Genomic DNA, 18,458 nt, shown 5'->3' on the forward strand with positions numbered 1-18,458 from the left:
ACGATCAACATTTGACTGATATCTTCGATGGGTAAGTGAGCTGAGCGTCGGTACTGAAGGTCCCGTGTTTTTTTTTTTTTTTACATCGATACTGACATACCATTAATTATTTCTGGGGAAACCCTTGGTCGACAATACAATAATCTAGGGTTTTTTTCCAACATGATTTCCCCTAGTTAGATAGATTCCGAAAATCACAATGAGAGTGTAGGGCGATTTTAATGTAGACCCTCCGCAACGGACACTAGACCTAGTACATTTTCGCAGTGAATTAGTAAGTAAGTTGAGGGTCTAACAAATCGGCTCCAATAGACCCTCCGCTACGGAAACTAGTCCTGGTGCATTTTCCTAGTGAATTCCAAAGAAGGGACTGGAGGGTCTAATATATCGGCTCCAATAGACCCTCCGCTACGAAAACTATTCCTAGTTCATTTTTCTCGTGAATTTCAAGGTAGTGAACCTATAGTGTCACTAGGGTAAGTAGTGAATATTCTGAAATTTTTTTAGTTCCTAGTGACGAGGATAGTGCATTAATTTTTGCAGTTCTAACATGGTGCAATTGGTGCACTACTAGTGCTGTCTGGCGGAGAGTTTGAAGGGTATAGGGTATTTCTTAACTCGAAGTCAGCAACGCGAAATGGCGCTGATTGTAAACTGATTTAGCTAGCCTAAGCTAGCTAATATGAAAAAAAAACAGAGAGCAGAAAACAAAATACACACACAGGTATATGAGGGAAAAAAGGGGGCATCAATCTAATTAACCACTAAAACAACCGCAAATTATTTAAATAATAACATTGTAAAGTTGAAAGCTACTCTCTACACGAGCGCCCAAAGTGAGGTTACAAACAATTTTCTGGATTTATTGGATGCTGGATATTCGAGTGCATTATTTCGGTTGACAAGATCATTAAAAAATAATTTAATTTATGTATATCAGTATGATTTGCAACCAAATATTCATGTGGATTTCGAAATGCGATGAAACAATTTGAATTTTATGTCACTACGCGCCAAAACCGTGCTGCAAACCTAAGTGCAAACACAAATTTAGCTGAAATTCAAGTTACCAACCTAATTAAAATATACACCCAGAATAGTTTGGAGAGGGGAGTAAGCATCTATCAACAAATTATTTGGAGCAGTTTGGAGACCAGGATTTAGACCATTCCATCCGTTTGCGAATCGTCGTTGTCGCCGCTCTCTCCGTAAACTCCAAACATTTCAGACTACCCTCCATCAGTAAGTATAATAATGTATCAAGCCAAATAAATAACTTAAGTAAGTTATTTACATATTTTCTTATATTTACAATATATACAGGCCGTACAATTGTATAAAAAGCATTCCAAAACGATTTGCGAGTGTCTTGCTATCCAACTTGAATCCAATTCATCCAAAGCAAGTCATTATTAAATTATCCCATGTCATCGTTACAGAACCAGTTATTACTTTCTCATCTTCTGGAAATACCCATGCATTGATGCCACCAGATACTTAATCTTTATTCATTCATGGAATAAGCCATAGCCCTTTTTGCGGACAACCACCACAAATCGAGTGGACCCAAGGCTTAATTCACCAGGTAAATATTTTCTAGATTTTTTTGTCCCTGCCCATTAACCCATAAATACTCTGATGGATGTGATATGTGAATAAAATGTATGTATGTATATTTTTTGTGGACAGCATTGGGTCTGTGGTCTGTGGAAAAAAAAATGCGTGGACGACGGGAAGAACAGTGCGAACGCTGCCGCCATCAAGTCTGTTATTGTCTCTGAGCAACGTACGTAACTTTTACGATCCTTTAAAAGGAGAAGACTTGAAAGGGTTGCTGCGTTTCATTTCGTAAATTTTTCCGCAAAAATGACGAGTCAGGAGACTCGAGAGCCAATGGCCAAAGCTCCGGATGACCACAGCGTCGAGGTGCGATTTAAAATTTATCTTTGGTCCCTATGATTTCGCATCACGTTTTTATTACCTGTAAGAAAAGTGTTATGTAGATTTTCTTTGGATTTTTCAAAATGTCCTTTTTTTCTTTTAAGTATGTATTAATACATAGGATTTAAAGAAAAAAATACATACTGCTGTATAAATAATTTTTGAAACTAGTTGGTTCACACATTTATTGTTTTAGCAGACGTTGGCAGAGGTGTTTCGATGCTTCATTTGCATGGAAAAATTGAGAGATGCACACTTGTGTCCTCATTGTAGTAAACTGTGTTGTTACCTATGCATAAGACGCTGGTTAACCGAGCAAAGGTCACAATGTCCTCACTGCCGAGCTGCGCTTCATCTACATGAATTAGTCAACTGTCGTTGGGTCGAGGAGGTCACCCAACAGCTAGACACCCTTCAAGCCGTTACAATTTCTAATTTGGCAACTGATGATTCTAATGACAAGTAATTCATTAAAATTTTAGGATTTAACGTGGCGGTACAACATCATAAGATTCTCATTTCTGTACTATATTCTAGATGTACTATTCACCATGAAAAGTTATCGGTTTACTGTTGGACCTGTAGACGATGCATTTGTCATCAATGTGCTCTGTGGGTTGGCACTCATTCCCAACACACTTTCAAGCCACTGGAAGAGGTTTACAAGACTCATGTTACTCAAATAAAATCTGAAATAGGACAGTTAAAACGTAGACTTCTAGAAGTAATAACTCTTGTTCAAGAAGTTGTAAGTATTGTATTTTATTGTATTGATGATATACGTTTGGCATTAATTTTAATAACTCGACTAATGAAATAAATTGTTATAGGACCGCAACGTAGAATCTGTTCGATCAGCTAAAGATGAAAGAGTTCGGGAAATCAGAAATGCTGTTGAACTCATGATTGCTAGATTAGATTCTCAATTAAAAGCAAAACTGCTAACATTGATGAGTCAAAAAAATTCTCTGACACTGGAAACTGAGCAGCTAGAAGCATTACTTCAAGACGTAGAACAACAGTTACATACTTGTTCAAGATCTGAGCTTATTACTCGTAGTGCTGAATTGTCTCATATTATTTATCAAGTCCGTAAGAAACCCATGACTAGTTTCGTAACGGCTTCAGTTCCAGCTGATTTTCCTAGGTAACAATCACAAAGTGTACAGAAAAATTTTACGCTTCAAATTTTAACTCATTATGTTGCATTTAATTACGACAGTGAAATCGTACCCGGTTATGATAGTGCTACCTTTGCCATGCAGAATTTTTCTCAACTGCAACTCAAAGCAGATCCAGTTTATTCTGCCCCGTTGCACGTTAACGGTTTGTGCTGGAGATTAAAAGTTTATCCAGATGGAAATGGAGTTGTTCGAGGGAACTACTTATCAGTATTTTTAGAGCTAAGTGCAGGGTTGCCTGAAACTTCCAAGTATGTTTGGCATTAATTTTTATATTGATTTTATGCAATAATTACAATTTTAATTGTTGTTGTTAGATACGAATATAGAGTTGAAATGATTCATCAGGGATCCCGTGATACAAGTAAAAATATTGTCAGAGAATTCGCGTCTGATTTTGAAATTGGAGAATGTTGGGGATACAATAGATTTTTCAGACTGGATTTACTTGCACCCGAGGGTTATTTAAATACTGAATTAGATACTCTTATCTTGCGGTAAATATTTATGATTTATCAAGTACGAAGAGAAACAAAGAATATTCTATTCAATATTTATTCTTTCAGTTTTCAAGTTCGACCGCCAACATTTTATCAACGCTGTCGTGATCAGCAATGGTATATAAGTCAATTACTAACTGTTCAAAATCAATACGCTGTCCAAATAAATGAATTGAAAGAAGTATGTTAAAATAAACATTATACCTTTAAAAAACCATGTACAAAAAAAAATGATGATCTCGCGTTTTTTGCAGAGACTGAGTTTAGAAATTTCGCGCAATGCTGGAGCAACAGCATGCAGTCCTACTCTTGAAGTTTCTAATTCTTTTACTAATCAACAGCAGCGTCCTAATCCAAGTTTAGGAGAACCTCAAAACTTGTCCTTACCTTGCTCTCTAAATATTTTTCCTGGAGCTACTTCAAGTCCAAGCAGGTAAATATGATGATTATCATAAGAACACGAGGTGTACTCTATTAGTTTATTTGTCATAAACTTGAATGACTAGACAAACGATTTCACAGATAGCTTTAAAAAAAGTCATATATACTTGTCTTTGTAGGAACACTTTATCCACTGTGAATTCGTCAATTCCCAATGGAGTTTGGAAAACTTTGGAAACGACTGAGTTGGCAAATGTTCAACCAGTTGGATCCAACTCCATTTTATCTTCTGTTTCGTCGAAAACTAGTGTCAAGCAACATAACTCCAGTGCAAATAACTCTAGTTCTGCAGCCTGTCAAATGGCCATAAGGAATTTCAATCAAGATTCTTTAGAGAATGATCGTGAGTTGGAAAATCATTCACCACAACGGTCCAACTTGTCTCCCACTTCTACGCATTCACAACCATTGGATGCTTTACCAAGCTGTAGTAGCAGTGAAAGCGGGGTAAAATGTTATTTATCATGTGGTCACTCTGAGATGAAATTTAATACCGTACAGCCCTTGATCAAACATCAATGATTTTTTAAGGAATTGAGCGAACATGAGGTGTTCATTGATGAGGGTGAGCATGCAGAAACCAATTTGAATCTGCTGGATGAAAATTCAAATGACGAGAATGATGTGGACAACGAAACTATGTCAGGTAAAGTCTTCTCTAATAGCTGCAATTTAGAAAAATTTAATTTTGTTATTAATCTTTATTCTTCATTTGATTTGATTTTAAAGTTTTTTACCATTTTTTTGTGCATGGAATGTGTTTTTGTTACTGCATTAGGTGTCGAATCCTCATACAGCGATTGATAAAATTTTAAAAGGCTTAATTTGATAAAGCTTTAAACAAATAAAAAATTTATCTCGACAAATGTTAAAAAATTATTAAAAAAATGATACTTTATCTAACGAAAAGTAATTCGAAAACAATTTTTAATTAGCCAAAAGTTTTCAATAATCGTCGAATTTATTTTTAAAGTATTCTAGAATACTTTGTGTTTTACTTAAGGTGAAAATGATGTGGAAGTCGCAGAGTCTTTAGCTCCATGGTTCCAAAACAAGCAAAAACTTAAATTCAAAAATCATCAGGAAATACCTATTGAAAGTAATAATAGGTAATTATTCTATTATTATTATTATTATTTGATGCGTCATTGATGAATAAAGTTTTTGCAATAAACTATTATCATGCAGATCGAGAGGAAACGATGGGCTTGACGATGAAATCATGTTGCTTCATCTGTTTGAAATGCAAGATAGAAATTCAGCTTGGACTTGCTTGAAGCAACGAACTGATGAAATACAGGATTCAAGAAATGCTCTCTCTGGTTTACCAAACTATAATGCAAGTGCACTCCACTGCCCAGAGCCACTGGGCTCGAGAACGTCGTTGGATTATTTTAATAAGCAACCAGATCACGATTCTTCTGCCCGTGAACAAAATCGGCACAATCGCCGATCGTCATATTATTCGCATCTGTATCAAATGCAACTGGATCCCAACAATCGAGTTGTATTAGATGAGCAGCCAGATTTCAGATATCAAGATTTGTCCACACTTATGTCTTTCAATACCCAAGTAACAAAGTCTGAACCGACTACTCGATCGAATTCGATTGATGGTGATAAAAATCAAGTGTGTTCAAACCTCTCAGGCATTGATCTCAATAGTCGTAGCAGGGATGTAAATGCAACTCAAATTTCAGACTTGGCAGTGCCAAATTGTGAGTAAATCTTAATTTTGAATGAACTCCTAATTGTAGTCTTAGTTCTCATTCAGTGATAGAAAGTATACGGTAAAATTTTAGTATCTCTGGAAAGTAAGAAAGGTGGCCTAAAACATTTGCCTCTCAAACGCCTATCGACTCCTGCATCATCGATGAATACAAATTCTAATTTAGAAAATGACAAGATTATCGAGTTTGAACGATTGCTAGAACGCATGGAACTTTCACCGAACAACTCGACTACACCTTCCATAGCCAATTTAAGGTAAATATTTTAACTATATTTAAATAATTTTTATGATTTTATTGACTATGTAGTTCAATTCAACTCGTTTTTGTTAATGAGTTGTGTACATGAAATTTTGTCCGTGAATTTCAAATGAAGAAAGTTTAGGTGATATTATATACTTTTACGGTTATTTTCGAGTGGCTGATGATTACCATTTAGAGTTTCAGACCGATACTGTAAGCAAAAATGTTGTGTGCAAAAAAACTTACATTTTAATGAGTCCTATCGACTTGAAATATTATACAGATCTAATGACTTATCAAAATTCTGCATCAATTTCGTAATTTTGGCAAACTTTGATCCTTTATGCTTCCAATAAGACAATAATTAATTACTTATAAAAAATATATTTGAACAAATTAATGGCTTTGAAAACCCCTTCTTTTACTATTCTTTTATAAAACAAATGAATTCACGCGTGTGAAACGAAATACCGAAAATTTTCAGAATTTTCGCAAAGTCTAGCGCTTGTCCTCAAAATGTTAAATCATCATTACTTCTGAACGGAGTTTACAGATCGATTGTTGAAGAAGCTACCCCATCAGCAAGCAACGCGACACTGCCAGAGTGTGCCTCGGGTTCAAGCAATTTTAGTTGGGTACCGCCGTCTTACCAGCAAACGCACAGTAAGCCGTTAACATTTTCTTTGTCATTACTTACATTATCAAAATAATGTGAAATACCGCTCGAGATTCATTTATAAACAAGCGACAAAATTGATTTATTTTAAGTTTGATGACCACTGACCAACTCTTAACAGCAGTTTTATCGGTGATTGTTTTATTAACATTTAACGTCAAAGCTAAAAATAGGTATGACGTAGTGGCTAATCCAAACGTTTCTTTTTTTACATAAATTATGAGCGTTACGGTGCAGGTATGGGTTATATGAATGAAACCCGATATCGCGTCTATTGAGTTAATTACACACATGACTATCTTTATAGTTTCTATTAATAATCTAATTACTTGACGATGAATAAATAAGTAGTAACAACGTGATTTTTTTCATTTCATGGTAACAAAACGTTTATTTCTAATAATTTTGTGTCTCAAAGGTTTTTAATTAGTTTAGCGTTAACCTTCTGGTTGATTACATTTAATGCGAGGGAATATACAAGAAATTACCAATAACTTTATTAAAAAAAAAAAAATTCAACTTTGATGCGTGTGAACTTTCAAGATACTGCTGCTGGTTTGACATTTTAATACTTGTTTCTCGGTTACAACCAATCATTTGAAAATTTGTTTACCACAGTGTATAGTTCGATAGTAGAAACACATCATCAGTCATTTTGAATCATTGAATGATATATAATTGAACAATCAGATGGTACAAAAGGGTCTGAGCCAAATAAAGATTATATTGAAGTACGAAATCATCCTTATGCGTTTACGAATAACAACACCTTAAATTTAGCAAGAAATTTAGCGAGACAATCTTCCGATTGTTTGATCAAGCGATCGATGGATTTTGGAGAGTTCAACAATCCTGCCTAGTTTGTTTGGGGAACGCACTTGTCAACCGATAGGCTTAGCGCAAAACATTTATCTCCGTACTCATGAATTCCGATCAAAGGTGAATCGGAGATCGATCTTGCGTGCGTGAGTGCGGAGATAATCGGGTGGCTCGAGTGGTGTCAAAGCTTGCAAATTCTCTTGCCTTTATTTGATAAAGTGTAAAATCGAGAGTAACAATTTTGCATTTCATTATCTACGTCGCTTGTTTATTTTATTTTTTTATTTTTTTTTTGGGGTGTTTGGAGGTTTTTTCTTTCCCTTATGTTACCCTTCAACAAATCACAAAAATTTTAATTACTTACTCCGGCTACTTGAATATTTAAGGAAAAAGGAAAATAGTCAACAAAATTTTACTCTTCAAGACCAAATTAACTGTCTGATAACATAGTTTCATAATCCGCAGTAAAAAAGCGTACAGGTTTTTACTGTTCCCGTGAATTACGTGTGACATACGTGGCGCATTAGACGTAGTCTAATATAAGAAAGTAATAATTAATCAATTGACTTTCCTTACGTGAACATCAAAGCCACAAAAATACAGCGTAACAAGACTGTTTTGACGCACGCAGTATTCCGAAAATCGAAAACTGGAAAAAAATTTTTTTTTACGGAAATCAGTTTGCTGAACAATATACTTTTTAAATTTTTCATCGGGTCAGTAATTATTTTATGACTTATAATTTTAAGTGCTTGCGTGTAAGTGTACACATGGGTGACGTTTTTACAAAAATTTTGCATTTGATTTGAATCTCTTAAAAAAACTAAATGATATTGTTCTCAAGCGGTATTTTCAAAAAAGTCGCATTTTTACCCATGTATTTATAGATATATTTAATAAATGAAAATACAACTTCAGATCATAAGAAAAATAAGGATCATTCTTTACAAGGATCAAGTAATAGCGCGACCCAAAGTAGTTCTTGTAACAAGTAAGTACAGATTGATCGATGTATCTGTATTGTTTGCTATGAAAATAAAATGTATTCCCCTCAAACAGTGGGAAAAATTAAAATTTTTATAAAACCAGGTATATTATTGCATTATTTATGTACAAATTAAAAAACGCTTATTGTAATATTTTATTGCACACAAAGGAAATTGTTAATTTCCATTATAATATTAAATATAATTGTCCCATGAAAAAAAATTCGTTTCACGCTTAAATGTAAAAAAACATCTTTATGATTGTGTTTTCATAGCAAATAATGAAATATTTATACACGTACAAGTCAGTTTATGTACAGTAAAAAAGTGTCCTCTGTTACAGAGCCCCTGACGACAGAAGATATTCAAATTCTCAGTAATATTGCCATGACGAAACGAAAGCCAAATTTATGAATCTCAAAATCAACAAGAGTCTCAACCGAGAGCACAAAAGCATTTCCCAAAGCCCCTCAGTGAAATTACGCGCCTTCTCTTATTTATTCTCTACGTCGTTAATCGATATTTCATTTCTAATAGGCTCTAATTATAATAAATGTATAAATTTACTGTAGAAGAAGAAATACTTATCGATGCAGTAACTGTTCTCTGTCGAAAGTAGTAAATAACAATAATAAGAAAACAATAAAATAGGAGGGAAATGCGCTGTCGCCAGTGTAATGACATTGCCAATAATGCACGTTGTGTTTGTAAATTTAAATTGTGTTCAGTATTTCACGCGTGTACGCACAAAGAAAGCGTAAACAAGGAGCCGTCCTTGTACTTGATCAAAATGTACCTCTATCCGTTATAACTTTTAATTTATCATTTGGAACATGAATCTCGACGATTTTTTTTTTCATATGAATGTATTTATTAATCAATTTGTTAATTTATTTATTTATTTATATAAATTACGAGGGGATTTTTCCTTTGATTTTATTACGCGAACAATCACTTTATTTTTGTTTTACCTCAAACATTTTGTACAAAATTGATGTATGTTTATCCAAAATGTATTAATAAAAATTTTAAGTTATCTGCAGAGTGCGTACATTTTTTTTTTTTTTTTTTTTTTGCATCAAACCAAAACAAAAAATAGGGAGAAAAAGAAAAAAAAGATAAAACAATGACAGTAAAAAGCGATCCGAGCCAGTTTTCCTTGACCTTATCCGCTGTTCATTTATCATACAAATAAAAAGAAGAGGATGAAAGTTGCGTCGTTGCATGAGGAAGCACACACCGCTGAAGGATATTCCGTGTTGTTGTTATTTATTTATTTTTTTTCATTTATTTAATAATTGTAAAAACGGCGAAGCCAATCACGCGCGAACGTATGGGCATTGTTGCGTGTTATTGTTGGGGCTCGAAATTAGTCGCACGCGAGCGTATACAGGCGTCTCCGTCGGGGGAAGCCAATCGAAAACAAAAAAATTGAGGAAAAAAAAAGAGCCATTGACGCGTCGTGGCCTCGTTTTTCGGGCTCTCCAAGTGACCCACTTCCGTGATGACTCGGTTACCCATAGGCCTGCACGCCCACAGCTGATGTGTATAACCCTCTGCGGACTCTTTGGAGAATATATAATATGTATAATGTTTTGTACTTCTATAAATTATCTCGCTCGTTGTTGGAGGGTTTTCCCGGTAGCAAGACATTGCTTATGTGCCCGTATATAGGTACACTTGAGCTTATAATACATGAGATCAAGTAAGTAAAGCGTTTAGAATGAATTCAATGGATTCCCATGCTCTGGCCACGCTTGAACGATCTCTCGTTTAATTTTATCGTCATCTGATGGCATCAAAATCTGACGGTATATTTTGCTCTGTGGTGAGCATCGATCGTTCGTAAATCAATGGCCGTCTCGGGATTTAGATAATGTTTGGTTTTTCTAATTTTGACAGATAACAAAAAATGTTGTATATACAAAAAAGCAAATATTCGAATGATAATGATAATGTATTGTGATAACTTGTCATTTGCATCAGTGGGTCGGTGTAATCACCAAAAGTAAATATGATAATAAGTAAATGTTCGTGAAATGATTGGCAAAAAAGGGCGAGGGGGAAGCGCAAGTAAGTTATAACGTAAAAGTTGGAAAAAATGGTAAAGTTAAGCGGGTAAAGTGGACAGGGTTGGTTTAGCGAAAACCTGAAAATTCCAGAGCGCATAATCTCGCGGAAGTACTCGAGGGATAGGAGTATTGTTGTAGGAGAGCGCATCAACGAGGTATTACGCAACTCACCGCGTTTACATATCCAATAAGCGAAAGGAAAGCCTGTTTGTTGAATAATTGTGACGCAGATAATGGCGCTGTTTCTTTCTTTCGATTCATCCAACAAAAAGTGTAAAAAGCTTGGCTATGGATGATGTTACGTAATGCTACAACGACTTGGAAAATAACCCGCTGTAATCAAGACGACCAACAATAGTTTTCGTCGACTGGCGTATACAGGTATGTGGTGTATCAAAATATACCAGAAAAAGAAAATTGTAACAATAATAAATTTGAATCTTTTGCCCAAAATAAAACGCGGAAGCTCAATACGCTCTCGTATGCAGTAGATATAATTACTCATTTTTGCAAACGAAATCACTATTTGGAGTAATTGAATAATTCGCATTACGATTTCTTTCCTTAAAGATTAACTTTGTCATGTTATCAAGATCCTTTTATTATTGGCCTTGGATCACTTACATGTGTGGCCCCTTTACTCTTAGATGGCATGGTTAGCATTACTTCATACTCAAAATGAAGTTGTATTTACAGCGTAGGAAAATTGAAAAAAAACAAAAAAAAAAACGTTGGGGTACCCGAAAAAAGTGGTCGGAGCTGGGGTTCCAGATTGCAAATTCTCTAACCATACTTTAGCCACTGAGAGCTTTATGTATAAGCTATTTATTGGTTGCGTGATTTAGTGGACATTAGTCTTATGGTGTTGTTTAGAGCTAGTAAACTTATAATTAAATTTTGACAAATAAGAAAAATAATATGAGTTTGTTACTTAAATACAGGTTGAAATAAGCTCTTCCGAAGAAAAACTAATCATTGGTTGGACAGCAGAAAAACAATAATAAAAATTGACCTTCCTTGCGTCGCTTACCGCGTATAAATGTATAACCATAAATTATCTGGATAGTGAGGAATGTGGACAAACACGGTAAGTATACTATTAATTGCAAAATCTTATGATAGCATTATTGTACTGCACAGTAGTTACATAATATCAATTTCAAGTGTGATGCTTGCAAGTTCAGCGTCATCGTATGGAAATTTTTTCAGAATTACCTGGAAACTTTTGGGCCCGGCTCTGTCACTACTTTTAAACATTTATTTGCATTTCTAAAACAACTTGAAAAAAGCATCGTAGTAAGTAAATTTTCATTCTTATTTTGGCAAGCTAATAAAAAATAAAAAAAAAATAAATAAAGTACCGAAATGAAACAATATGTTTACGGCGATACCGTGACTAGATTGTTCATTTTAATGTGTAGGGTTTCAAAAATGTATTCGAGCTTTTACAATTTAATTGAATTAATTTGAGAAAAACTTTTAGACATAATTTAGTACGTTGGTAAAATAGAATAATTTTAGAAATAGGGATAAGTATAAGTATAGTTATGTCTAAATCATCAATATAGGTACAACTATGACGTAAGATATCGACAACTTTCAAATTTCTTAATATTTTTCAAAACATTGTTTTCATCAAAATTAATTATCGTGATGCGATCGCCTTAAGTAATCAGTATAATGAAAGCTGAAAAGAATCGTCCCTCTGCGTAACGGGATACCAAATCAAGTCGATGCGCGTTTGTTGATACGGGCTACAATGCGCATTAGATTTCAATCCAATCCAGTCTTGGAACAACAATTGACGGACGTCGCGTGTGTTACGACACTTCTGATGCGTGCCTGGTATTAAAGGGGAAAAAAAAAAAATTCGATAAATGACTTTTTATTAATTCAATTTTACGCGTGAAATTTATTACCTCCGTGATGATATTTTTTTTTGTTTTTTTTTTTTTTTTTTTTTTTGTGAAAACCACGTTTTCATTTATTCTCGCTTAATATTTATCAATTTTGCAGGAAGGTATTATTCTTTTTATTTATTCATTTATTTATTTTTTTTTTTTTTGTTTCGAAAAAATTCGAATACTTGCCATGTAAAAATATTTTGCACATCTTGCAGTTAGCAAAAAGTAATCCTGTTGCACAAAGCCACGAACATTAGTTGAAAAAAAATTTTTTTTATCACATGTAGAAGTAAAAAAAAAAAAAAATGAATAAGCGACGCGCGTTATTCTTTGAAATTTTTTTGTTTTTCTTGCTTCACTTGTGATATTTTGGCGCAGAAAATAACTTTCCTTAGCGGACAGATGGCAGAAATTCGTATCCTGCACGTAAAAGTTTTTCCCAACGAAAGGGAAAGTGCTCACTGCCCCGGCCTATAGGCTCAGTTTCTCAGATCAACATAACAGCAGATGGCAAATGGAGATACTGTGATTCATGCATTGTAGCCTCGAAAATTTCTCAGCTCGAAATTTCAAGTAGATTTACGATTTTTCTCACGATGTTCAAGCGGTGGACAATTTTGCCCGGAGATGAAACTGATTGAATATACCTGCTCGTGATATTTTAATATTTTAATGTCACATTAATAAAATTAATTAACTATAATGTTATCAAAAGTCATTTAAAATAAGATTCTTTATTTTCGTATTTTGTACTAATCGTAATGGTCGGATGGTCCTCATAATAGACGTGCGTCAGCTGTTATATATACACTGTATCCTATTTTAATTATTACATCACTTCTGAGTCAACAGAATTATTTTTTATCGGCTTTTAAGTACTAAGTACTTTGAATTTATGAAAAGTTGTATAGTTAATTAGTATAATACTACTGAATTTCATTACAAGTAAAATATTTTTTTCCCCGATCAGATAAATTAGGAAAATTTGAACCTTTATTATTTATTACAATACAAATGCATCCGTTCAATAAGTTATCTACAACACTAGTGCAAAAATGCGGATAAAGTGTACAGTTTACTAAATTATTCGTATCTCAAAATACAAAATAAAAAAATTTTAAATCAACCCTACCGCTGCATAGTTTTCTTCCAATATTTAAGTAATAGTTGTCGCACAAGCTCACAAAACTTTACAAACTACAAATTCAAAATTTCATGTAGTACACAAAACTGCCAAATAATGTGCCTAAATTTAGTTTCATGCGCGTGAATCTCTACTTTATTTTATGTAACGATTTAAATCCATCCTTGAATATTTTTGTGTTTATTTTTAAACAAAATCGTGATTACGAGTGCTTTTGCAAAGTATACAATAACTTTCCAAGATGTCTTATCACGCTGGAAATTATGTGGGTCTCGTTAAACGTAGTTTGGTTCAAAATTCGATTGATCGATGAAATTTCATCAAATGAGAGTCAACTCTCGTTGAAATCAATATCAGTAATAAATACGTTATTTAAAATCTCAAAGTTGCAAAGAAAAGAAAAAAAAAAAAAAAAAAAAAGTTTCATTCAATAATTGTAAATAAAAGTTTGGAGTCAGTAACCTTTTGTAGTTATTAGTTTTTAATTTTGAATAATATGAGTAAATCTGATTATTCTACCAAAAAGATAATTTGTACAAGCTTGAAAAAAAAAAAAAAAAAAAAAAAAAAAAAAAAAAAAAAAAAGTCACTTGAAGTATGTAGAAGCTTTCCGTAAACACTTGACCAAAACGAACGCGTATATTGCATATTTCGTGCAAAACAAACACGGAAGCGTTCATCAACAATCGCGGGTGGGGAGCGCGAGGAGGAGCCGTGCTTACGTCGCGTGACGCAATTTGCCGCGTAAACGTTACAAAGACGCCACCAGGTATACATATGACCAAATCGAAAAGTATCCCCCAGGGTGACGCGCAAAAGTGCAGCCTCCGCTCTCGGACCGCCTTGAAACCGGCCCGACCGAGAGGTCAACGAACATCCTTCCGTTTTCTCGTGATGCTCGTTTCATTCATTTCCTCTATGTATAGACCAACCGGTGTCTTTACTGTGTATATAGTATGTACATACATATATACGTATGCCAATGGCCGTAAGCTCGGGAGCTTTTATTGTAACGGGTGAAAATAAAGCTCGTGACGTGAGGAGTAAAGTCGCAAAAATAGAGTCGCAGTGCACGTTTGTTGGCGTATGGAGGTGCAGGAGGGAAACAAGTGCTGGGGTATTGATTCGGCGGGTCCGATAACCGAGAAGTTGTCGTGTGTGCACTTTTTATACCACACGTGAGACTAACACGCACATTACTTGTTGAATTAATGTCGAAAAAAAAAAAAAAAAAAAAAAAAAAAAAAATCCAAAATAAAAATTTACAAAAGCTTGATAGAGCAAAATTTACAATTGATCGTAACCTGGAGAATTATTGCTCCGACAAATATTGTTAAACCCTTATTTTTATAGTTTAAGAATAATAATAATTTGTTATTTATTGACAAACATTTTTGTTTTTTACATTTTTCACATCACTGCTTAAAACTTGTGTAAATACAACTTTTTATTTTTTTAAATCGTATTTTGTCTCATAAATTTTTTATATATTTATATCTTTGTAGAGTTTTATCATCGTAAAGTTTTGAATTTTCCCCCGAGAAGTGTTGATTTTTTTTTAAGAAACAATTTTAAGTCTCCAAAATTAACGGACATGCAATAAATAATTTTCCATGTCAAAATGTTGGGACTCAACATTCAGTGAAGTCGAAAGTTCACTTCCCGGTAAATACACTTAAAGATTTTTTTTTTTCGAGGAAATAATTTCAACGGTAAAAGTACCCTTATTTTTTTCTAATTTTTTTTTTTGTCCAGTGTGATTCAAGATTCACCCTTTGGAAATGCCAAGCGTCATACAAGAAAATAAAAATTAAAAGACAAAGAACAAAAAAAAAATAATAATAATAAACAAAGTTACAAAGAGATAAAATACACAAAACATAAAGAGACCATAAGGTCCCTATATGATTAAGGGTGAAAAGCACGGCTTGATGGCGTATGCAATGTGTACTTATAATGTATAAAATGAAAAAATTACTCAATATCAAAGTCAAAATGACGAAGAAATACATAAATTAATTACAACTCAGAATTGCAAAAACTCATGTGATTTTACACATCCTTTTAAATTGTTTATTATACCTCTATATCGGCAACTTGTCAGAGAGAGAGAGAGAGAGAGAGAGAGAGATGAAACTTAATTTTGGATGAGGATATGAGGAACGCTCGAATCGAACTGACCTATTGAACTGTTCCACAATTCCCAGATCACTTTTTTTACATGATTCGTGGAACTGCCCTAACATTTTTTAAACTACAGTCAGCCTTCGCTACAAAAGCAGCTGACAAAAGTAATACTTTTTTTTTTTTTTTTTTATATTACAGTGTACTAACCTCTGAGAGGTATGTACACCACTTATACTTATACTTATACTTACTTACAATCGGCAATTTGGCATGGCTTATTCAAGTAATTGACTTTCTTCAAGTTCTTAACTTTCGCATTGGGCTAACACACGTTCAGAAAATAAATTTTGTGAATTTACTCTGCCACGAATACTTAAGACTTAGGTATCAGGAAAGGGAAGTAAATTGACCCGAGTTATTCAGCTAATCTCTTTTGAGCATGCAAAACTTGCCAACAGAATAAATCAGAATATTTCTCTAATGTGACAGCTACGAAATTTATTTATGAGGAAACATTTTTACAAACCTTCCAACATACTTAATATGAGCAAAGCATTCTATGATGAATTCAACATTTCAGAGGGAAATCAGTACTGACTCATTGCTGAGGACATTTACAGACTTTACAGTACATGACAACGTTGTTACTGCATGAAAGAACCTAGTAAGGAACTTGATCAATTTTGGTTGTAGCTATATACTATATTCTTATTTAATGTTTTCATGTACCTATACATGTTTCAGGAACAGGAACAAAATCAGTTGAGTGTATTACTTACCACCATCAAAACATAACGGAGTAAAAAGCAGTAGCAGCAGTAGGAATTCTGTATAAATGACAATAACCAGCATCGTAAAAGTAAGAAATCAGGGGGCTTGGTTGGTTGCTTATGGTAAGGTAAAGGACTTAATTCAGTGAGCTCAAACTGCTCAAAGTCTCATGTTGTATGTACATGCCTTAGAGAATATATACATGGAGGAAGCATTGTATGCTCCGACCGCGAGACGAAATGAGAGAGACAAAAGACAAATAGCAGTAAAACTTTTCTCTCTCTTACACTCCTCTGATTGGTTGGCCCCCTTCCGTATATATAGGTATAGTCGTATCCACGAGTGGCGGTCGTGGAGGAACAGAGCAGATATATCATACGATTATACCTATATATACGGAATGGGGCCAACCAATCAGAGGCGTGTAAGAGAGAGAAAGGTTGCACTGCTATTTGTCTTTTGTCTCTCTCATTTCGTCTCGCGGTCGGAGCATACAATGCTTCCTCCATGTATATATTCTCTAAGGTACATGCTTATAGTGATTACAGGAACTTATGTTTGCGTACGTGGGTATATGCAACTGGGAGATTAACATTCACTTGTCGAGCCAACAGCTGATGCTTCACAGAGTATACAAAAAAACGGGCATAGCAAGATTAGCAAGAAGTAAAACCTGCACTCTCTATACTAGTCAGTACCAAAACTAATCTGGTGCAGTGCAAAGTGCAGTCGTATTGCAAAGCTTGTATTTCAAGATATTATCAATCGATTCTCGTGTACTTATTATAACACCCACACATCACCTTCGCCACGCGCGTTGATACCAGCATATATAAGTAGCAGAAGAAAATTGAGCGAGCAAGCAAAGCAGAACTTTTATAAGTATATATGTATAAGGTAAAGGGCCCATCTATGAGACAATTTTAAAATCGGTACCTATGCATGAGACACCCAGTTTAATTTATATACGTAATACTTAAACATGAAAAGAAATTTTTTTTAATATCATTATAATATAATCTTTTGAATAAACAAATATTTTAAAGAACTTCAAACGTTATTAAATAATAAAGAATTTTATTGTAAGACCCTGTCTCATACATAGGTACAATGTGAAAACATAACCTCAAACATGTGTTGTCCCTATTAAGAGACACTCAAGACGCATTTAAATAACATGGGTGTCTCATAGTAACGGACGTGTGTCTCATACACAGGGCCCTACAGATTCAATGTGTCTCATTAATAGGTGCATTTCCATCCTGTTTATATTTGTTTATAAAATTATTTTTTAACGTTTTATTTGAATTTAAAAATTATAATATTATTCGTAATGATCTAATGCTTTCATTGATACCAAAACTTGATATATTTCCGCTCATAGAGAGTGTACATTAATTTAATAGCAAAAAAAGTGGTAAAAAACTGTCTCATAGATGGGCCCTTTACCTTACTGCTCATAGAGGTATAAGAATAGAGGGGAAAAGCGCTATACTAACCCATTAGCGGCAGCGACAGCATAACTAAGTGAAACGGGGCATCAATCTCATGTATGACTCGACCAATAACACAACTGCCAGACAAAGACAGATGCCCCGTTACGTAGCGAATTCTGCTGTCGCATATCACGTCCCCTTTTCTCCTCTATTCTTATACCACTATGATACTGCTATATATGCAGAAGCAGAAGTCGTGCGTCGTGCCTCGTGGTCGTGCCACACGTACACGTATACGTACATATATAATACCGTGGGACGATCGTAAATCGTTCACGAGTAGCTCACCAGCTGATGAAATAGGTGGGGAGCAAAAGGAGAGGAGCGGAAGAGGCGTTCTTACTTTGTACTGTATATATGCTCCCACCATACTCTGCAGTACTCTGCAGTACTCTGCACACTGGAGGAGCACACATAGCACAGTAGC

The 18,458-nt window shown here is 34.4% G+C and overlaps 1 protein-coding gene across 1 annotated transcript; it reads left to right on the top strand.

Annotated features, from left to right (window-relative positions):
- The first annotated feature begins 1,159 nt into the window (after positions 1 to 1,159).
- LOC106643567 (uncharacterized) lies at positions 1,160 to 9,567 on the top strand. Its single transcript, XM_089589587.1, has 18 exons — positions 1,160 to 1,242; positions 1,440 to 1,585; positions 1,690 to 1,926; positions 2,141 to 2,403; positions 2,479 to 2,689; positions 2,772 to 3,088; positions 3,164 to 3,373; positions 3,440 to 3,619; positions 3,689 to 3,803; positions 3,877 to 4,055; positions 4,183 to 4,510; positions 4,595 to 4,709; positions 5,067 to 5,172; positions 5,252 to 5,781; positions 5,866 to 6,049; positions 6,590 to 6,699; positions 8,450 to 8,522; positions 8,861 to 9,567. The coding sequence occupies exons 3-18, from the start codon at positions 1,867 to 1,869 to the stop codon at positions 8,895 to 8,897; spliced, it is 3,018 nt and encodes a 1,005-aa protein (XP_089445713.1). The 5' UTR covers positions 1,160 to 1,242; positions 1,440 to 1,585; positions 1,690 to 1,866; the 3' UTR covers positions 8,898 to 9,567.
- Positions 9,568 to 18,458: the final 8,891 nt, after the last annotated feature.

The sequence above is a fragment of the Copidosoma floridanum genome, unplaced genomic scaffold (assembly GCF_036245765.1).
Source record: "Copidosoma floridanum isolate Cflo_tuat_1 unplaced genomic scaffold, Cflo_Japanese_pri ptg000009l, whole genome shotgun sequence".
In the NCBI taxonomy this organism is placed as follows: domain Eukaryota; kingdom Metazoa; phylum Arthropoda; class Insecta; order Hymenoptera; family Encyrtidae; genus Copidosoma; species Copidosoma floridanum.